The 23,742-nt window shown below is 38.1% G+C and overlaps 1 protein-coding gene and 1 long non-coding RNA gene across 2 annotated transcripts in view; one reads left to right on the plus strand and one right to left on the minus strand.

Annotated features, from left to right (window-relative positions):
- MMRN1 (multimerin 1) overlaps positions 1-23,742 on the minus strand; it is a 59,463-nt gene that overhangs the window by 32,185 nt on the left and 3,536 nt on the right. Inside the window, exons 2-3 of the mRNA XM_005666992.3 lie at positions 4,617-4,736; positions 712-818 (exon numbers count right to left, since the gene is read on the minus strand). Coding sequence (XP_005667049.2) covers positions 712-818; positions 4,617-4,736 — 227 coding nt within the window. The remainder of the gene's footprint in view (positions 1-711; positions 819-4,616; positions 4,737-23,742) is intronic.
- The window catches only part of LOC106504767, an 81,985-nt gene continuing 63,962 nt past the window's right edge, over positions 5,720-23,742 (plus strand). The window contains exon 1 of the long non-coding RNA XR_002346867.1: positions 5,720-6,637. This is a non-coding gene — a long non-coding RNA (uncharacterized LOC106504767). The remainder of the gene's footprint in view (positions 6,638-23,742) is intronic.

A 23,742-nucleotide genomic window follows, 5' to 3' on the forward strand; every position in this document is an offset into this window, starting at 1 on the left:
CCCCAGTAGTCCTAATGGCCTTTCTTGTAATATTCAATCATTTAAAATATGTATGTTGGTGCCATATCTTATTTTTCAAAGGAAATCTGTTTAAAGCCAAAAGCAAAATAATAGTAACATGGATATTAGGCCACAGCAGGTTACCATGCGTTTGATCAGCCTTGCCACCGAAACATTCTTAAAATCTGTTGAAAAAATGGCTCCATTAGGATATTTTTAAAAAGGCAGAATTATTTATGCCATATTTGTATATTCTTTAAAACTGAATTTCATCCATAGACAAAATGATTTCAAATAATTAAACTGGAACAAAACTAGAGTGTAGTCTTATTTTTACATAGGATCGCTTCTCATGATAGTTTATTTTAAAATATAAAACTAGGATATCTGATATTTTAGTAAAGCATAGGTATACATCATATAACTAAGGCAAAGTAAGATATTTAGTCAGGGCTCAAATTATGCTCCATGTGAAACCAATATAAAAATGATGAGAGAAGTTCAAGGATAGCTTAAGAGATTTCCGGGCGCTATAATAGTTACCAACTTAGAAGGCTCTAAAGAAATAACACTCTCCATAGTATGGCTATATGTTAATTAACTTTAGTTCAAAAGGGCAAATACAACTCTTTTCTTGACTGGAATCAGTTGCTTATTCTTTAGGAGTTGTATGTTTCTAATCGTCATTATGAAATAAATATTAGAATATACCTTTTAGCTGACAATTTGGTCCACTGAATCCAGGGCAGCACTTCCATTCCAATGAGGTGACAATTTTATGTTGCATCCTATAGATAGGATTTGATACCTTCTGAGATCTACAGAGGAGATCAGTTAGGAAAAAACAGGTTATTTGTCTTCCATTAAATTATCAGTAGTGAAGTTCCCGTTGTGGCGCAGTGGTTAACGAATCCGACTAGGAACCATGAGGTTGCGGGTTCGGTCCCTGCCCTTGCTCAGTGGGTTAACGATCCGGTGTTGCCGCGAGCTGTGGTGTAGGTTGCAGACGCGGCTCGGATCCCGCGTTGCTGTGGCTCTGGCGTAGGCCGGTGGCTACAGCTCCGATTAGACCCCTAGCCTGGGAACCTCCATATGCCGCGGGAGCGGCCCAAGAAATAGCAAAAAGACAAAAAAAAAAAAACCCTAAAAAACGAAAAAAAAAAATATCAGTAGTAATTTATGTAAAACTGTTTGGGATGATTCCTGGAATATCATAAGCATTCAGTAAGTATTATCTGTTCTCCTCCTTATTATTATTTAATCTTTATCATCGATATTATTGTCAAACAAATTTCTTGAAACACATTAAAAAAGCATTAAAGATAGTACTTTTGGTACTTTAAATTTATGCCTATCATTACATTTTCTAATGATAATATAACTTTTCCCTTGATAATGCTTTTCATTAAACCAATGTTAAAACTTATTTAAGGGAGTTCCTGTTGTGGCTCAGCAGGTTAAGGACTCAACGTTGTCTCTGGCAGGATGTGGGTTCGATCCCTGGCCTCACTCAGTGGGTTAAGAATCTGGCATTGCCTCAAGCTGCAGGCATAGGTTGCAGATGCAGCTCAGATCCAGTGTTTCTATGGCTGTGGTACAGGCCTCAGTGTACCTCCAATATTACCAAGAGCCTGGGAACTTCCATATGCCACAAGGCAGCCATAAAAAAAAAAAAAAAAACTAACTTTTTTAATTCTGATTTTTACAGCATTTAGGGGAATATTTTATTTCAGTCCTTATTATTTCTTGTATCATTGTAGTTAAAGGGATCTGTTTTCCTCCAAATCAACAGAAAACAAAACAAATTAGATATTAGTGATCTAATTAAAATTATCACCATTATGATTTCATTCACTTTCTTCTCTCAAGTTTTTAAATGCTACAACATATTACTTCTCTCATGTAGTAATTTTCTGAGAGAGAGGTGAGAGAGAGGAGTGGGAGGGAAAGGGGTCTAACATGAGAAATTGTTTCTGAGAAGTAACCATGAAAGGGAAATGAAGAAACTGCAACACTTGAAATTAACAATCAATATAGGTAACGAATGGCACTAAACTGCAGGCTTTATGTATATCAATGTAAGTCATTAACATAATTTGGCCCTATTATTCTTACTCCCATGACTCTAGCTAATATCTGTCATGTGAGATGGGCGTCTATTACCCTGTGTAATCCTCACATTAGTTCTATGAGGAAAGTATTATTCTAATTTGAGATGAGGAACCTAAAGAACAGAGAGATGGAATCACTTGCTCAAAGTCCCATATTTCACACTGACCCAACTGGAGCATTCCTTTGTGGCACAGCAGATTAAGGATCCAGCTTTGTTACTGCAGTGGCTCAAGTCGTTGCTGAGGCGTGAGTTCGAACCCTAGCCCAGGAAATTCCGCATGCCATGGGTGCTGCCAAAGAAAATCTAAAATAAAATTGATCAAATTGGGATTTTAGTCTATGCTGCCTAGGTCAGCCTTCCCTGTTATCATCTAGAGTTTGTCGCATATGACTGTGTGGAGACAACAGTAGTCGCTTTCAGGGATAAATGCTGATTACGTGTGGGAAATGCATTATAACAGACTGCATTTTAGTTTCGGCTATAGTGTGATGTGCAATTAATTATGTGTGAAATTACACTTCAATTTTAAAATGAGCTATAAGACTCCTTCCATCTCTGAAAGCGGGCTAATGATTTATCTGTGTTTATTTCCTTAAATATACTCAGCAACTAACTGTCCAGTGAAATATCATTTCTAATCCAGTAGCTACAAATAAACAGAAAATCAGTTTGAGAAGGAACTTTGTAGAGTTTATTAGGATGAGCTCATGAAGTTAGTTGCATTACTGTTGGACTCAATGTTCCTACTTTGGCAAACTGGATCCCTGGTGTCTGTGGCTCAGACATTTACAAAAAGAAAGAAAAAAAGAAAAAGTGACTTAAAAAGAGAAAGGAAAAGTGCCATGCACTGCATATGTACTGAAATAATGAATAAATGGAAAGAGCCATTAAAAGGTAGAGAAAGGTAAGAAATGAGAATAAAGATGTGTATTTCTAGTTTGTTTAAGGAGAGAAAAAAGCTAACCTTGAACTCAGAAGGGTGGTATGATAGGGGTTATCGTGGTAATATTTTCATTAGTAAGAATTAACAATGCATTCTTTGTGTCTCACGTTGACAAGGAAATTGTCACAAAGGGAGCAAATGCCAGAAGCAGAACTGGAGCTCAGCTCTCCCAAATCCCTAAGATGTGCTTAGCTCTCCGGACCATGAACCTTAGCTATTCCTTGAGAGACTAAGAAACACCTTGGATTTTATGTATCCTTACTGCACACAGTTCCAGATTGCTGATGTGTCAGACTCATTGCCTGAGTTATTTGTATAACAATTTGCATAACATTAGCCATCATGGTCTGAATGACAATTTTAGCTTTTATCACAGGCTTTCCTGAAACACCCCCAGCTGAGCTACTGTGACTGTATAAATTCAGAGAACTTAACATTTACTCAGCCCCATATTTTAGGACAATTACATAATTGAAAAAAAAAAAAAAACCACTTTAGAGTAGGACCTCACTGCTTATCAATTCCAAAGTAATAGTTTGCATCTACTAACCCCAAACTCCCAGTTTATCCCACTCTCTCCTCTTCACCCTTGGGTATCCAATCACATATGATAGAACATGATGGAAGATAATATGAGAAAGAGAATGCATTTATATGTATGGCTGGGTCACTTTGCTGTACAGTGGAATTAACAGAATATTGTAAATCAACTATACTTGAAAAATCTGTTTTAAATTAAATAAAATACTGCATCTAAAAAAAAACCCAAAACCCTAAATATGAATCACTAAAATAGACGCAAGAAGAGAAGTGCCACCTAGCTGCTTTACCATGCATAATTGCAGCTTGTGGCTTGCCCAGTTATGGTCTTCTCTCTGGCCAAGTATGAAAGGAAAATCATCAATAAATCTTTAAAACTGTGTATGAGTTTCACAAGTAATTAAAGGACAGGATTGTTGGGCAAGTCACAGAATAAGTTATAGTAAAAATAAAAAGAGAAACAAACATAATAATTAACATTCATTGAATACTCACAAAGTACCTGGCGCTAGGCTAAGCATATTCATTTACCTCGCATAATCTATACAAAACACCCATAGGAGGAAAGGGTTATTAGTTTCTTCTTTTTTTTTAAATTTATTTTATTTTTTTGTCTTTTGGTCTTTTTGAGGGCTGAATCTGCAGCATATGGAGGTTCCTGGGCTAGGGGTCTAACTTGAGCTACAGCTGCCGGCCTCCGCCGCAGACACAGCAACGCCAGACCTGAGCCGAGTCTGTGACCTACACCACAGCTCAGGGCAACACCGGATCCTTAACCTATTGAGTGAGGCCGAGGATCGAACCTGCAACCTCCTGGTTCCTAGTTGGATTTGTTTCTACTGTGCCATGACCGGAACTCCCATTTTAACTTATATATGATCATACATGCAGTTTAATGTAATGACCCTGCCCTGACCCTAATACACACATGTGCACCCGGGATGAGGAACTTTCTGTATAATTCCAGGTCACACACAATTATCATACAAGCAGTGGCTGTTTTCAAGAAACATTACATACCTCTGAGGACAAGATCCACTGGTCCAGCCGCAGGGCCCTCTGCCACTTGGGACGTAAGTGACTTGGTTGTCCAGTACCACTGTGGGAGATAATCTAGTGTGTACATAAGCACACCAGTTCCTAAGGAAGAGATTATTTTTGTTAGGAAAAAATATCATTGTCAAAAAGGAATTCTTTTTATCAAAATTATATTCATAAACCTACATCTATTGCCAGTACTATGTGTCAGATACCTTGAAAAGTTGACATCTAGCTTTAAAATATCTAGAAATGAGAGAAAATACTATATTACTGTACTTGTGGACAGTAAAGGAACAGTGTAAGATTAAAGTAAATTAAGAATAAATCAGAGTTAAAAACCAGAATATGTAACTGTTTAGCTGTGAGCTAAGTTGAAATGAAAGGTTTTCCTTAGACATATATCAATATTAGACTGAGATAGTGACTCAGACCCAGATCCATTACTTTTTTTTTTTTTTGTCTTTTTGCTATTTTCTTGGGCCGCTCCCGCGGCATATGGAGGTTCCCAGGCTAGGGGTTGAATCGGAGCTGTAGCTGCCAGCCTACGCCAGAGCCACAGCAACTCGGGATCCGAGCCGCGTCTGCAACCTACACCACAGCTCACGGCAACGCCGGATCCTTAACCCACTGAGCAAGAGCAGGGACCGAACCCGCAACCTCATGGTTCCTAGTCGGATTCGTTAACCACTGTGCCACGACGGGAACTCCCCAGATCCATTACTTCTATTGAAGAATGTGCAGTAAAATGAAAAAAGATAATGTAAGGATCACATAAGAGGAAAAAAAATAATTGTTATTAGCAACAAGTGATATGATTATAATAAAAACATCAAATAGGTATAAATGATTATAAGCAATTTAGTGATGATCAATATAAAATTTTTCACAGTTAATAAAAAGTTTAGCCACATGGTTAAGATCACTTAGAGTTTTTTATTATGCTTTTGTTTTTTAGGACCGCACCTGAAGCATATGGAAGTTCCCAGGCTAGGAGTCGAATCAGAGCTGCAACTGCCGGCCTGCACCACAGCCACAGCAATGCAAGATCCGAGCCACATCTGCGACCTACACCACAGCTCACAGCAATGCCAGATCCCCAATCCACTGAGCACGGCCAAGGATGGAACCCAAATCCTCATGGATACTAGCTGCATTCGTTCCCACTGTGCCACAATGGGAACTCCCAAGCTCAATTACAGTTTGATGTGCTGACAACAAATTCTGAAGGGATACTGTTTACAACAGCAAAACTAACATCATTCTTATTAAGTCTGAAAAAGCAGGTAAAACACTGACAAATTTAAACTGGCTTTGTCTCCTTAAATAGGTGGTTGATTGATCAGAATGAAACAGGACCAGCCTTCTGTTTTGCTTCCTTGAATAAGTTGTTGATGAATCAAACCTGGAGTTATTTTTCACAGACAGCACTGGGCATGTGCAAGACATAAACCCATGTCTTTAAGAAAACCCCAGAACCAGGAATCTTCAGTCTATGGAACTCAAAGAATAGAAATGCTGCCGCAGGAGCTCCTTATGAAATGGTCAAGTTCCTCAACAAGAAAACTCTGGCTTCTGGCACCAGGGGAAGCTTATATTGACTAATTCAAAACTAGCCAATCAGCTTCCAAGTGTGAAATTTCCCCAATCCCCTAAATTTCACCCGTGGCCCTGGGTGGAGGAGGTTGAGAGATTGTTGTCTCTTATTTCCTTGCCAGTAGACGTCACAATAAAAGCCCTTAATTTTCTCAAAAGCTGCTGCCTTGGTGTTGGCTTTTGTGCCCCCTGGGGAGAGAGTCCTTGCTTTGGTAACAACCTTGGCAACCACGAAGGGACACAGGTCTTGTGTGCACTGTGGTCCCCTAGCAGGGTGAGGGCCCTTGCCCCCAGACTTGTCTAGAGGGTCCGCTGTCTGGTTCCTGCTTCCCTGCTGCTGCTCTCCAGGCTCCTTGATGCTACTTTACTTTTAAGAGAAGAAACAGCTCCTGGATCAGATATCTCGGGTGAGTAACCTTTTTAAAACAAGTTTCTTAGCCTGTGTTTAAATTGTCTAATAACCTTCTCAGGATTGTGGGTTAGAATCACACCCGAAGGAAGACAATATAAAAAGCTACGGTGGCTGAGGTATTTAAAGACTGAGTTAGAGTCCCAGGCCTTTGGATTTCTTTGTCCATGTTTGTCTATATCTGCTTTGTTAGAATGGGATAATAGGGGTTGGCTTTTGGATGATTGTAGTAAAATATTAAACCCCATATTAATGAGAGTCCTTTGACTCAGGAGATAAAAGACATTGCTCCCTAACTAGAAACCTTGCCTTATGCAGGGGTCTTTTTTTTTTTTTTTTTTCACTTGAATAGGATTGCCTAGAGATCTTGATACAGTTGTGAATTCTCAATGGAGCCAGCCCGGATTACCATCGGGAGAGTAAAGGGAAAAAGAGGGAATTTAAATCAGAAAAACTCCCCACTCCAAAAAAACATGCTCTGTGCCTGGGTTAGAGGAATTTCCACCCAGAAAACCTCCTTGGTGTCATTTTGCTCTGGTTATGCTGAGGGGAAAAAAAAAACAAAAAAAAACCCCATGGAGTTCCCATCGTGGCACGGTGGTTGGCGAATCCGATTAGGAACTGTGAGGTTACGGGTTCGATCCCTGGCCTTGCTCAGTGGGTTGGGGATCTGGTGTTGCATGAGCTGTGATGTGGGTCGCAGACGTGGCTCAGATCCCGCGTTGCTGTGTCTGTGGGATAGGCTGGTGGCTACGGCTCCGATTGGACCCCTGGCCTGGGAACCTCCAAATGACAAAAAAAAAAAAAAAAAGGCTTCCCAATTGGAAAATGTCAACAGTATACCTGTTAATTAAACAGGAAGAGGGGAAAAAGAAAGAAAAATGTGATGATAATAATCTAAGGAGTAGAGTAAGCACAGAAAAAAAAAAAAAAGGGCAGCATAAAGGGTTAAATGAGTAAAATGGGAGCTAGAAGGAAATTCATCTATTTCCAGGAGTTTCTGTAGTGGCTCAGTGAGTAGTTAACGAATCTGACTGGGAACCATGAGGTTGCAGGTTTGATCCCTGGCCTCGCTCAGTGGGTTAAGGATCCGGTGTTGCCATGAGCTGTGGTGTAGGTTGCAGACGCGGCTCGGATCCCTAGTTGCTGTGGCTCCGGTGTAGGCTGGTGACTACAGCTCCGATTCAACCCCTAGCCTGGGAACCTCCATATGCCGCAGGAGCGGCCCTAGAAAAGGCAAAAAGACAAAAAAAAAAAATTCATCTATTTCCAAATGGGTGGTCAGGATGGAATAAAAAGCACACCTGTGTCTTTAGAGTGAGTTAATAAGAGGCAGAGATTAAAGAAGCAGGTGAGACAATGTCACTAGACACATAGGAATCTAAGGATGACTGCTTGATACGGCAGTAACAGGACAAAGAGGAATTTTAGGTAACTGTAGTTTAAATAAGAACTATGGTCGTCAAACTCGGCCTACATTTAGCCAACAGTAAAACAAAGCAAAAAAGTCTTCCAAAACACAAGCAAAACTTCATAAGAGAATTTTTAGTGAGACTGTTGAAAAGAGCTCTTAAAAGCACATCTAAAGAGTGGCTGGAGAAGGTTGAAGTATTTTGAAAATGAGATATTTCTAAAGAAGGTAATATCAAAGAATCGTCTGGGCATAGAATTCCATCAGTAAGTTTGTACCTGTCCTTTCTGATAAGAAGGCTCTTTAGCTATGTGCTTTTATTCTATAAATGATATGTTCTTGGCATGCTGTATGTCTTCCTACTTTATATGGTGTACTGGAATTACAAAAAAGATAAAAATGACTTTCTTTTAGAACACTGTCTGGCCCCAATATCAGCTTGAGGAGTCAGGGGAGAAATGGCCTGAGAATGGGTCTTTGACTTAGAATACGCTTTTACAATTAGTTTTTGTTTGCAAAAGAAAGGCGAAAGGGGAGGAAAACAGCTTTATCCACGTTTCTTGCAAAGGACGAGGCCTTTAACCAATTGGACACACAGTCAGTTTTTCTCAGTGAGAATTTTAAGTCTCTTTCCTCCGAGCCAGCTAGCAGGGTATTAGCATTGCACTGCTCTTAGTTGTCTATGCAGATATGTAAAACAAAACAAAACAAAACAAAAAGAAGCTCTGCCAGGAGAAACAAACATTGGCGGTGGCGCTAAATACCCCGGCTGTATGGAAGCCTGGGGCTGAAGGGCTTCTACCGGGAGGTTGCCCAGATGTCTAGATTGCCTTGTCTGGGATCTGTGCTGAGAGGGAAAATGTTTTCTACCAGGAAGATGAAACCCAGCATGCTCAGAAGGGAGGGCTTGGGTGTTTCAAGCTCTGTCCTCTCTCAGATGCAGCTCTGAGTCCCAGCCGGCCTCCTCACTTCACTTTTTCAAGGTGACACGCTCACCTCTTCCACCCTCCTCCTCGTGGAGTAAGGTTTTCAAGGCGGAAAGTGAGACAGAGTCTGGGTTTTCCTGGCTCCTCTGCAGGAGGCAGGCCCACCTTCATGTGGGTGGGAGGAAATGAGGAGGCTCCTTTGACCAAACTGGCTTCAGTCTTGGAACTGTTTGGACAAAGTCCCTGGCAGTCCCCGCATGTGTGTGGAGGCTACTTTTCCGACCATCATCTCTGATGGAAAGCTTTTCAGTGGTCCCCAAACGAATCCTCAGATCCCAGGTGGTCATCTTTGAGACTGTCCATGCTACTCCGTGGCTTCTCCAGGGATTTCTAACAGCCAAGGTGTAGAGAGTCACGACTGCATTTGCTTGCTTCTTTCCAGAAACCAAACTAGGAGAAGGAATGGGTTCCTCCATCCTAAAGTTCTTGCTTTCTCTCTCCAGCCTCTCGAGTCCATGAGAGTCCCCTCTACGTTTTGAGGGCAGTGGGGGGAAGTCCTTTTCTAGCGTTTAGCCATCTATGGACTGTTTGCAGCTCTAGGGTTTAAAACCTGGGGTACTGACCAAGCTTTGACTTTAGTGGTTGCTTGTTTGCGTGTATGCTCTGTCTCCAAACCTCCGTTCTCAGCAAAGCTGGCTAACCCCCCAAAACAAGCACTAAAGTGGAGAGTAGTTGAGGGAGCAAAGGTCTGGTGCTTCCTATGAAGGAATAAAGTGTGCTCCAAGGCTCAGACTGGCACTCAAGTTCATCTGCCATGAACGTGAGGGTTTTCCAGGTGCAGCCAATGTCTCTGCATCATACAGCCTTCAAGTTTGATCGAAATGCTGGTTGATGTCAGGCCCAATGCGGGAAGGCTGGGAAAGTCCTTTCCGGGCTTATTTTTGCTGGCCAAGAAACTGTTGTGAGCACTGCTACGGAGCAAATCCAGTCAGGCAACTGCAGAGCTCAGCTTTATGAAGGGCTTTTCTTGAAAGGATGGGCTCCCAGATGGAGAACTCCTGGCTGTTCTGCCCTTGGTTCTGCCTCGCACTGTGGTTATCAACTGTCCTTAGAGCAAGAGTAGGCAGATACAAGCAGAGGGCTCATAAAGTTTGACCTTGACTCATTTTTCTAAGTACTTTGTACACTTCCCAGCAGCAAAACCAAACTGGGTTTTTATATCAAATTAAGAACTTGCAGAAGATAAGGAAAATTATAGTTCAGAGGAAAACCCCTCAGAAACAGCCTTCTTGCCTGAGTCAAGGCCCGATGATAATCTCGACTCCTCCACAGGAGTCTCCCAAGGGTCACCTACCCCCATATGACAGGAGGAAGCTCTGAGCAGAGTCAAGATGTTTTCATCAATCCTAGAGCTTCAGGTCCAGCCCTAGCCCTGTAGCCTTCCTTACCAGAGAGTCAAAAGGGATTGGTCTCCCCTCCCTGTAACTCAGCCCAGGAGTCCTCTGCCTCAGGCAGGGCAATATCCATTGAGGTAAGTTCCCACAGGTCTAAATGACCAAGGTCAACCCAGGATATCTGCACATGTGTACTCTCCCCTTTCAAACTCTGATCTATTTAATTAGAAAAACAGCACGCCATGCTACTGAGATGATCTAAAAAGATGGAAATGTCCAAGCGGTTTTATTATAATTGGGGAAAAGTCTCAATCAGAAATCCCTGAAAACATTTTATAAAAGGTAAGAAGGATGTTTGGATGATGGGAGGCCAGTGAGAGTTAAGACAAGTGACCCAGTAGTAGTAAAACTCCAACCAGTGCCGAGGCTCCAAATATAAAGCAACAGATTTTACAAGAGGCCCGTGGAGGAAAGCATAAATCTTTGGTAACCACATTTTAAAAATGTCAATTGATATGACCTTCTTAATTCCTATATAACACTCCAGTCCTGCTGGTACAAAAACCCTGGACCAGAGATGATCATTTTGTACAAGATTTAAGAGCTGTTAACCACGTGGTAGAGGATATATATACATCCCACGGTACCAAATACATACACTTTGGTTACAACTTTATCTACATACTTCTGTTAGTTTATAGTTCTGGACTTAAAAGATGCTTCTTACTACATAACCCTGAATCCCAAAGATCTGTTTGCCTTTGAAGGGGACAATCCAGAGAATAATATAAAACAATATTGTTGGATGGTACTCCCACAAGGATTTTAGAATGCCCCCACAATTTTCAGGGAAGTTTTAGCCAAGGACTTAGGGATTTCTAATTAAATTAAAGGAGTCTAACTCCAATATGGGGTTGATACTCTATTTTCTAGTAAAACTAAGGCATTTCAGACAAAAATATAATCGTCACTTTAAACTTTCTGGCAGACCAGGGAAATAAAGTTTCCAAGGGAAAGACACAAATTCTAAACCAATTGCAAAATACCTAAGATTTGAGTTATTAAAAGAACAAAGAAACTTAGTGCCAAATGGAATGAAAGTTTTAGGTAGAATAGTTGTACCCACTACCAGAAGGCAATCATGAAGATTCTTAGAAACGGCTGGGTTTTATCATATTGGGATTCCTAACTTTGGACTCATGGCCAAAGGCTTATATGAGGTTCTTAAAGGAAATGACAATGTCCACTAGGCTGGACTGTGAAAGGCCATAAAATGCTGCAATTTTATGCAACATTTGTACATACAAATAAGTGATTATTCTAGCACACCTGCTCTGATGGAACAGCCTTTAGAAAATCCAGGGACAGAAATGTTTCTGAGGGGAACAGCTCATGCCCTGGGGACTCCAAAAGCCTAGGTATGCAACAGTACCTCCTCAGGAAGTCCTAGAAGCAGAAGCCCCCCTCTAGGTATGTCTACTCAGAAGGCAGTGCTCGTAGCCCTCACAAGAGCCCTGCATGTTAGAGCTAAGAAAACGATTAGCATTCATACTGATTCTACAGTATGCCTTCTCTGTCATGCATGCACATGGGGCTGTATGGAAAGAGAGGCCTACTCACGACCGGAAGGAAAGAAATTTTGGGGGAGATACTGGCTGCTGATAATGACGTAAGACGCAGTCATAGTACATTATCCAGGCCCCCAAAAGACTGATAAGGAGATAATTTGACTGATCAGGCCTCAAAATGGGTAGCCACAACCCCAAACCCAGGTCCTAAGGCTCTAGTACTCATTCTGAGTGTTTAAGCCTCAGTATTTGGATGCTGACTCTCAAGTTAGATGCTGATCAGTACCAAACAACCAAAGAAGGCTGGATTTATCATGAACAGGGAGTAGTGCTTATAACCGAGCACTTAATGGAAATAATTATTACTCATTACCACCGAAGAACCAATTATTGGGGGGTGGGTAACCAACCAGTGGCTACAGAAGGACCACAAATGCAAAGGACCATGTACAATGTAAGCCTGATCTGTTCCAGAAACAATTCTAAAACCAGGCTACCTGCAATAACAAAGAGATGCAAACCTGAGGGCCAGAACTAGGAGGTGATTGGTGATTAAGCCTTACTCTTAGGCCAAGAGCCATGGGAAATGACAGATACTTGCTGGTATCTGTGGATTCCTTCATTTTGAACCTCTGGAACTCAATAGAAATTTTCCACTGGAGCTCTTTACGAAGTGAGAAGCCCTTCAATAAGGAAAACTTAGCTTCTAGCAACATGAGTAGCATATAGGGATTGCTCAGCCAACCAGCTTCCAAGTTTGAAATCTTTCTAACCCTTTATATTTGCACCTGAGCCCTGGAGGAGGGGACAGACTAGAGAGCCCTGCCTCCTGGTTTCTTGCCAGTGGACCTCACAATGAAGCGCTTTATTCTCTTATATATGCAAAACTATGCAAAAACAATAGTTATCAGAGGAGATACTGGACAGTGGAGGGACGTGATTCTGATTGAAGGGAAACACATGACATGAATTCCACATTCAATCTAGATTCTGCCTGGGAACAATTTTCAAACTGCATCACATAGGAATGAACCCCAAAGTAAACACAGGGTAAGGAAAACAGATCTAGGTTGGGGCTGCTAATGTGGGAAAAAGTTAATGACATGAAGGGGATAAACAGATGTCATTTAAAAAGTTAACATAGGGGTCCTGTTGAATTTTGGGCAGAATATATAATATGCTTGAAAAGACTAATATTTGCAAGGCTGACAAAACCAGTATTGAGGAGCTGCATGAGGTAAATGGAGATCCCAGATATTAACCAGTAGTGGGGAATTCTGACCACCCAAAGAGATTTCATATTAAATCACTCAAAACATTCATCTGAAACCTAAAAATGAATACATCCAAGAAAGTGAGTCTAATCCAAACACATGTCAAAAAAATTTTGACATAAATAACTCCATACTGGAACAGAAGTCAATGTTATTCAATGGAAGAAACAAAATAGACTTTTTAATAGCATAGCATCCACAATGCCCAGCATAAAAAAAAAACCCAGGAAAATAGGATTATGCATGAATAAAAATTCAGTAAATAAAAACACAAAACAAAGCAAATGATGCAAATATTTAATTAGTAACCAATGACTTTAAAATAGTTACTGTAAATCTGTTCAAGAGTGTAAAGGAAAAGATGAGTATAGTGAATAAACTCATGGGAAATCTCAAAAACAATCAGTAAATAAATCGAAAAACAATGAGTAAAAACTGGCTGGATGGGCTTACCAGAAATATGGAGACTGTAGAAATGACGATTAGTGATCCTGAAGGCAGGGCAAAAGAAAACATCAAAACCAAAATACAGAAGAACAAGTAATAAAAACCAAATGAAAAGAAGCTCCAGTGGTCTAAAATAGATGTAGTTAGAACTCTAGAATGGCTGGAGGTAGCAGGGAAGAAACCAAAAGTTGACATTTTTCTAAATGTGATGGAATATCAACTTTCCGATTTAAAAAGCTCAACAAATTCCAAGAGGAGAAACAGAAAGTAAAACTCCATTTAAGCACATGATAGACAAATTCCAGAAAAAAAATATGTATTTTTTTTATATATTATTTATATATATATATAAAAATAGAAGCAGATATTAAGCAAACTAGGAATAAAAGGGAACTACTTTGACTTAAAAAAGGACATCTATGAAAAACTTCCAGCAAACATCATACTAAATGAAGAAAGATTGAAAGCTTCCCGTGAGAGCTTTCCCTTTTTTCCTCAGGAACAAAACAAGAATATCTACTCTTGTAAATTTCATTTAACATTTTACTAGAGCCCTTAGGGAAGGGTAGAGGCATCCATATTAGAAAGAAGAAAAACATTTATGGATACATATTTCTTACATGTAAGAAACTCTACAGAATACACTAAAACACTACTAGAGCTAATAAAAAGTATAGCAAGGTTGCCGTATGTAAGAAACAGTTGTATTTCTACACACTAGCCATGAGCTGTTTAAAAAAATTAGGAAAATAATTCCATTCACAATAGCATCAAAGAGAATCATACACTAAAGAATAAATTTAACAGAAGAAAAGTAAAAATTACAAACCACCATTGAAAGAAATTCAAAGTGACCTAAATAAATGGAAAATGTTCATCAATTGGAAAACTTAATATTGTTAAGATGGCAATAATCCCCAAAACAATCTATAGTTTCAACATAATCCTGACCAAAATTCCAGCTGCCTTTTTGCAGAAATATAAAGCTGTTCTTAAAATTCATATGGAAATGCCAAGAACTCAAAATAGCCAAAGCAATATTGAAAAAAAAAAAAATTGGAGGACTCAATACTTACACTGCCATTTCAAAGTATATTACAAAGCTACAATAATTAAGACTTGCATTTGGCTTGCATAAAAATAGATCAGTGGATCAAATTCAGAGTCCAAAAATTTTTACATTTATGTTCTATTGATTTTTGACAAAGGTGCCAAGCAATTTAATGGGGGAAAGTATTCTTTTCAATAAATAATAATAAGACAAATGGATAGCCATATGCAAAAAAAGTGACACTGTACTGCTATCTCATACCAGCAATAAAAATCAGAGACTAGATCAAAGACTTAGAAGCAAGAGCTAAAATTGCAATGCTCTTAGAAGAAAGCAAAAGCAAATGCTTGCATGACCTGGGATTATCTTGATAATATAAGACAAGAAAAAGTCATATAGACCGAAAGTAAGTAAATTATACTTATTTGCATAAAACATGTTTTATGTGAAAGATCATGATGAATTTACACACACACACAAAAACCTTTGGAGGTAATAGATGAATTTAGCCATCTTGTAAGATATAAAGCTAATATGCAAAAGAACTCTTGTTTGACTTTGTACTAAAATACTTGCTAAATATACACAGTTTAAGAATTTTTGTTCATGGGAAAACATCAGAAGTAAATTGAAAGGAAAAGCTATGAGCAAGAAGGTATTTGGCACAATAAATATAAATAACATTCAAAATATATAACAAATTCCTACCAATAAGTAAGAGAATGAAAAATAGAAGAGTAGAAAAATGGAAAAACTATTTGAACACTTTATATGAAGCAATACCAATGTCCATTAAACATATAAAAAAATCAGTCTTGTTAGAATCAATAAAATGCAAATTAAGAACACAATGGGATAAAATCTTCTACCCCCAAATAAGTAAACATAGAGAATCTGAGTCTCACATGTTCAGAGGAAATAGAGAATTGGAATCTCATATACTGTTGGTGGAGGTATAAATTAGTACAAACACATTGGTACATTGGTTGAAAAACAGTGTGTGAATATCACGTTAAAAACAAGCATGCATATATACATTCTCTGACCCAGTGGTCACACTTCTAGAAACATACTTTAGAGAACTATTGCATCTGTGTACCACAAATCATGTATCCTTTAGAGAGCAGCAGACATTATTCATAATTATCAAAACCTGAAAGCTTAAATGTCAATTTACCATAGGATAGAGAAATACATTCTGAAATATTTACACTGAGTATTCACCAGTTCAAAAAAAATGAACTGTATTATTATCATATAACCCAAATTTAACTTATAATAAACTTGTGTGATGCAAGCAAGTTACAGAAGTAATACCATATGATGCTTTTTTTCTTATATATAAAGCTAAAAAATAAAAGTGAATGGTATATTGTTTAGGGAAACATAAGGTAAAATTAGATATTATTGTGTATCTATTTTGTATCAAATGTAGCACAATTTAAAATATGATTGGAGTTCCCACTGGACCAGTGAGTTAAGAATCCAACTGCAGTGGCTTAGATCACAGCAGTGTGCAGATTGGATCCCATGAAGCTTAAAGGATCCAGGCTCTAGCATTGCCACAGCTGTGGTGTAGGTTGCAGCTGTGACTCCAATCTGATCCATGGCCTAAGAATGCTGTATGCTGCTGGGCAGACAGCAAAGAAAACAAAATATTGTTAAGAATAACATAAATAGGAGTTTCTGTTGTGGCTCAGCGTTAATGAACCTGACTAGTATCCATGAGGATGAGAGTTCGATCCGTGGCCTCGGTCAGTGGGTTAAGGATCTGCCATTGCTGTGAGCTGTGGCGTAGGTTGCAGATGCAGCTTGGATCCCACATTGCCGTGGCTGTGGCATAGGTTGGTGGCTGCGGCTCAGATCAACCCCTAGCCTGGGAACTTCCATATAAGGCAAAAAAATTAAAAATAAAAAAGAATAACATAAATAAATCCTTACAGACTGACTCAGGATATTTAAAGATACTGCAGGAGTTCCATTGTGGCTAAGTGGCAAACTTGATTAGAACCTGACTAGTCTCCCTGAGGATGCTGGTTTGATCCCTGGCCTCTCTTGGTGGGTTAAGAATCTGGTGTTGCCACAGCCTGAGGTGTAGGTCACAGATGAGGCTCGGATCTAGCATTGCCGTGGCTGTGCCTAGGCTGGCAGCTGCACCTCCAATTGTATCTTGCCCCGGGAATTTTCATATGCCACAGAAAAGGAAAAAAATAAATACTCTATACTTCAATGCATCTTAAATTGAAACTATACATTAATGCTACAAATAAAGTCATAGGGAGTGGAGAAAGAATTAAATGTTAACTATTAAGTGTAGACAGAGAAAATTTGCGATTGCGTAAAAATAAGTTACTAAATTATATAGGATAGAAAATGAGCTAATGCAAATAAATGAAACCTAGTTGCTGTAGGTAGACATCTGGAAACTGTTTTTATTGCACATGTAATATGTGACATAAATTCTCTAATTTTTAAAAGTAGATGGTAGGATATGTACATACTGTTTAAAAAAAACAAAAATGGGTCTCATTTCTTGTTGCAACACCAGCAAATACCAGGTATTTATCATAAAAGATCTTTTACCAAACCATAGAAAATTCTTAATAACTGTAGGTTAATCGAATAATTTTTCCCCTTTTCTATTCCTATCATTTCTCCCTTGTTGTAAATATGTATCTTGTTAGGTTAAATTTATATTTTTCTCTCTCGTTTGTTAGTGAGTTTTTGTTTTTTGTTTGTCTTTTGTTTTTATCAAGGATAGAGGCAGGAATGATTGACGACAACATATAGTATTGGAGAAAATGCCATTGACTGTAAAATCAAATCACTATGAGCTCAAATCATTATGAGACATATGTATCTAAATCAATGGAATGTAAGAAATCTATACTGTTTAAGAGAATTATGCTAACTAAATGCAAAAATCAACCTAAAGGTTAAAGACCAAAGAAGGAATACATTTTTCCCAAGAGCAGAGTCCCGGAAGTTAATAAACATTTGCTTCGGAATATTTAGGCTCCTTTGGACCAAATGTTTTTCTACAAATAAAGCTGACTCCATCATTCATCTGCCTAAGACAGATAAATTGCACACTATACAGTTTTTGTGCAAGACTCTTTTGAATAAGAAGTTTGAAATTCAGTTCCGTAAAGATATCAGAAGACACAAAAAGATACTTTCGCATATTTAGTTCAAGCATGGTGATATTTGCAAAAGTAATGTGAAGAAAAGAACTGGCAAAAAGAAGCAATAAAAATTTTAAAAATTAAAATTAAAAGGACCACAAGAAGAGGATGTTTTTTCAAAAATAGATTTTTTTTTTTCTCCTGCAGGTCTACTGTTTATCTTAACTATAGAGAATGGCTAACTTCAACAGAAGCCCAGTCAGATTGTCACATGCACATCGGCTGAAGGACTATGGAGGGTAGAGCATGAGGCAGGAAAAAGAAAAGTACTATTACCCCTACATCCTCTGGGTTTAAAAAAAAAAGATGATAGACAGATATTGTTAGAATAAATTACAGTGTCACCTGCAGAGATTGTTTAAAATCCCAAATAGTAAAACCATCTCATGACTAAAATAGTTGAGTAGGCCCAGCAATCTTTGATCCAGTGTAAATTTGAAGAAGTATCCACAGCCAAAGAGTCCCTGGTGTGACTTGTAATTACGTTTATGCTGCTGCTGAAATAAGCTCATTAAGGGATGTTAAAAAATGTAAATATAATGGTAAAACCAAAAACTCCAAAAATTGGGGTTTAAAAATAGAAAATTCAGGATGGTGAAATGGTGACAGGCAGTGTAAAAGCAGATATAACAATCCCAGACAATCATTTTGTTTAAATCTAGGAATGCTTTGTACCTTTCAGACTGATTTTAGTGAAGAGAGAGCAGTTCCTTTGAAGTGTTTAGCTTTCCGTGGGGTCCTAACCCTCCAAACAGCTGCCTACATTTGGGATTCTCTTTAACGGTAATAACACTGTTGCTTTTGTGTAGCAACGTGTACTGCAAAAAGCTTGTATTGATTCTTTGGATTTTCCGAGTTAATATGTAAAAGGTTTGATCAAGGGAAAAGCAGATGTCTTTGGTTATTTATGAACACAAACCTCACTTGCAGATCTTACAACATAAGAGGTAGGAAACGATAATATTTTGACTTCCACAACCTCGAGTCTTGTGGATAATGAACCAAGAGAAGCATTGTCAATAAACAATCACTGTACTTTTGACACAAACATTTTATAAAGCCAGTCTTCCAAGGAGCCAGTGAAAACATTAAACTAAAAACGAAAGTTCCAATAATTGGTTTGAAGTCTACCCTGACGAAACCCTGGCCCAAACATACCCATTCTTATCCTGAATCGAGTATGGACTGAATCAACAAAGGATCTATTTAAATAATGACGGTGACAAGTATTTTCCTTAAAAAAATCAAAGACAAGAATGTAAGAATTAGCGTTATTCATACCAATGCTTAGAACTCAGATTAATAAATTGCTTGTCACCCTGTTCATGGAAGGTTGAATATTTAAACATTTATATTGATAACCTGTGATTTGAATTGACAAAATAGCATAAAATACCAAGTCCTGAGGATATTCATTAGAAATCAAGGTAAACAAGCAAAATCCCCACCATCAATCCGCCGATGATATGTAATTTTCTCTCGGAAGGTGAAGATTTTGTCCTGGGGAGACTTTCTGTATTCAAGGACTTTTTGATTTTGCTTCCTGTCATCCCCTTAGGGAGATGAACTTAGAGATTCAATGAGGAACAAGATGAAATGAAACAACTGATTAGCCATTAAATATGGCTTCTTCACCTATACAATAAACATAATAATATTACCTCCCGCACAGAACTGCTGTGAGCTTAAACGACTTCATATATGTAAAACACCTGCTGTTGCTAATGATTACATGATTCAGAGAGTTCAGGAGGATTCTTTATGAAGGAAATAGATACTTATGTAGCTTCATATATCAATGTATATATTTCTCCTTTTATTTTTTTGCTTCATACACAAGTGGATATAGCTCCACTTTTGCTTCTTTAATGACCCGATAAATTCGTCTTAGCCATAATTGCTTATATAGATCAGGTCAAAAATAATTTCCAGAAAACCATTATAGAAGACTATTACCTTTTATGTTCAGTTCATATGATGAGACTCAGCTTGCAGAAGAAATATATTTAAAACATATCTATAGTCCTAAGCAGTTAGAAACATAAATATTTCTCAAATGTTATATAAGGTTTACAAGAATCTTTATTTTTTTCAATCAAACTAAAAAGAAAAGAACTTTATCAAATTAATTTCAGAGAGTAGGACTTACATGTTCACCAATCAGACATGAGAAAGGAAATATACATAATCCGAAAGAAGTAATACCAGAAATTGGAAGTAAGCATTCAGAGTTAGCAAAAAGATTCTTAACATGTAAATCACGAGTAAAGCATTTTTATATTTAGTTTTGGCTATTAGTCCAAAAGGTAAACCCATCTTGATACTAATCTCCTTAGGAAAATGATTATTTTCAAATTAAAAAAAAAGTGTGATTCACTTTATTTTAGTGTAAGAACCTTTTATGCAGTCTGTCCTTTTTCAGAAACGTATCTAATATTTAAACTGGGATAGAAGCATTTTAGAGAAGAATCTTATAAGTATTTGAAACAAATTTTGAGAGGAAATCATGAAAAGCTCAGGTTATAGGGAATTTGATTAATTTAGGTTTTAAGAAAAAAAAAAAACCTTTTATATACTGACCTTTGCAATGAAAGTCTTTAGGCAGGCATCACCGATTTGCCTTTAGTAGTGGTCACAGTATAGTGAATATACCTGAGTTTTTAATGATAGATGCGGTACAGTGCCTCTCAGAGTCATAAATCATTGTGTGCATACAATATTCTCAGTGTAAAATTTTAGAAAAATGAACTGAATGTGTCTGTATCCCAGAATGTGCATGGAGCTGACTTTGGGCTTCCTATTTTCCAAGTTTTAATGCCAATGGTAGTATATTTTTAAGAGGTATATTGAATTAGCTATGTATAATATATGTAGTTTTCTAAGAAACAATTCTTAAAGTTACTGTAATTTAACTTTTTTCATACATTTGTTCTACATTACTTCATTTTATTTTACTTTTTCTTTCCTCTTCCCATACTGTGACTTCAGCTTATTCAGGAACCTTGTAAACACTATTCCAGTAGGTGTCAGACTTTCCCAGTCCGCAGACCACAGAGCCTCCAGAAAGGCAAGGCTAATAGATGCTGTGATGTAGATAAATCTGTTACTGTAAACTGATTTGTTTAGCATTTCCCTCAAATAATACATTTTAAAATTAATATTTTCATATTTAAAGAAACAGAAAGTGTACAAACATTTCATGTTTAGGTAATCACCTGGACCATATAAGGGCGTGTTAAATTCCAGCATGTTTCATACAATATGTATTTACATTTCAGCAGCAATTTAGTGAGTAGAAATATCCAAGGAATAAGAGGAAACAATTCATGAGAAAAAATTGAGATACAGAATATATTTAGGATCTTCACTGGCAGTAGCGTAGTAGAAAATATTTGTTTCTCAAGGACATAAAAAACACCTTAACGGTGTGTTTATTTTAGAATTTTACAGCATGTGAGAATAATCCCGTTGGATGCTATAGGACCTTTGATAAAAATTCTGCAAACTACACATGATATATATAGACTGAATGGGTCCTCCCCAAAATTCATTTGTTGACATCCTAATGCCCATGATAATAGTACTGAGAGGTGGGGTCTTTGAGGAGTGATTAGGTCATGATGGTAGTGCCCTCGTGATGGGGTTAGTGCCCTTATAAAAGAGGCCGTAGGGAGATCCCTTACCCCTTCCACCATGTGGGGGTACAGTGCAGTGGGAACCCGAGTAAAAGCCCTCGCCAACCAGGCTAGCCACCTGTTCATGAGCTTCCAGCTTCCAGAACTGGGAGAAACAAATCTCTGTTGTTCATAAGGCACCCAGTCTATCATTTTGTTGTAACAGCCTGAACACACTAAGATAGTGTATGAATTGAATTGACTAGATTTTTCATATCTAAAACCTCTTCACTGACAGAGTTAAGCAGGAAAATGCATATTCTCATAGACAGTAGAATAAATGTAAAAATTAGTTTTTATAATTTTAAACTATTTTTTAAAATGTATTTTAATTTTCTATTTACAAGTGTCTAATAAAAGGCTTGTAGAGTTTATCATCTTAGACCTTAATAGAAATCATAATTCCTTTAACTTAAGCCACCTCTTTGTACATAAAGCAAGTTATGTAGCTTCTAGAAGCAATAAACAAATGAAATTCTAAAAGACATCAAATCAATAAACTCAGCCAATAATGTATTCACCTAGCTCATACTCAACTTTTATTTCCCTTCTGTCCCTTTTTAATCAACATTTTACTATATCTATAGCCATTCTATGCACAAAATAAAATGTGATGCCAAGAAAGTGGAAGACTCTGGACTAGCCCTGATTTCTGCCCCTCTCTCCCTCCTCCCTTTCATTTAAAAAACAAACAAACAAACAAACCCAAAAAACAAAAACAAAAAAACACCTCCTCAATAGAACATCCATATTCTATAGTTTCCATATTTCCCAAATTTATGTTTCTCGTCTTGATCTCTGCTCAACTCCAAATCCAGCCAATAATCTCAGTCATTCCTCAGAGTTTTGCTGAGCTCTGTGTGCATGGCCCTCCTGTTGACAGTGAACAGAATGATCATTAAGAAGGATAAAGTTCCTCTTTCCACAGGATGGAGGTTCAACTGCGGAAAAATATAAACTACACCACTGTCTACATAAATAGACCCAATGACTTCAAATAAACGCTCTGAAGGAAGTGAGGGTGATCAGATAAGATCTGGGTGGTCAGAGAAGATCTCTTGGAGAGGGACATTAAAGCCACAGTTGCATGAGAAACAGGAATGCATCCTTCTAAATACTGAAGGAAGAGCAGAGTAGCAGGAGCAAAAGGATGTTTCCTTGAGCTGCACATGAACTTGACATGGTCAGTAGCCAGAAAGAAGGCTAGTGTGACTGGAGGAAATGAACTGGAGTGAGCTCGGAGCGTGGTGGAAAACAAGATCGTAAAGATAGGCAGGGCCATGGTAAGCAAGATCTTGTGTGAGTGGCAAAGATTTAGGACTTTATTCTAAATGTATTGGAAAGCTACGAAGTTGTTTTGAGCTTGTGAGCAAAAGACCACATTTCACAGATTTTAAGATACACATCTCTGAAATCAAAAATATATTTTTGAAAGCAATGGTTTATTTTAGTCGCTATCAGTCAACAGGAGTTATTATCATTGCTTTCGAAATAACCAGTTTCATTTATATTTTCATGTCAAGGATGACATTGATATATAATAAAATTGACATGTAATACAAACTTTAAGAGATAAATCTAAAACTTGTAAAGAATGTCATACTTTTTTCTTCGCACATGAAGTAATACATCACAATAGATGAAGCCTTACACCCAATGAAATGCCTTAACCTGGATGAACGTTTAAACACCTACAATGTATACAATATCATATGTCAAATTTATTCAACTAAGAAAAAGTTGGAAAGATCTCCCGCTGATCTCACACTGACAAGAAACGAGGACAAGTTAAGACAGTAGTGGTAGTTAGTGATGGCTGAGAAAAAGATAGCGTCGTGAAGCTGGAGAGAAGCTGGGGAATGTGGGGGACGTTGGAGAGCAAACCAAGACTTCTTGATAGATTATATAAAGGCCAGGAGTGAAAGCATGGTGTAAACGGTCTATGCAAGGTTTCCAGTTATGGAACTTGCTGTCCACTGGGGCGAAGATTCAAGTACGCATGTGCAGGGGTTGGGATTGCGAGCCAAGTTAAACAGGCAGTTGATGCTCATCAATACCTCCCTTCACCTACTGTCCTCTCAGGGAGGCTCACAGCCTCCAGGCCACTCACCCTGTTAGGCACTGTCACCAACTTGGTTCAGAGCATTCCTCGCCATTCTGATTCAACATCTGC

Source organism: Sus scrofa, chromosome 8, assembly GCF_000003025.6.
Source record: "Sus scrofa isolate TJ Tabasco breed Duroc chromosome 8, Sscrofa11.1, whole genome shotgun sequence".
In the NCBI taxonomy this organism is placed as follows: Eukaryota; Metazoa; Chordata; class Mammalia; order Artiodactyla; family Suidae; genus Sus; species Sus scrofa.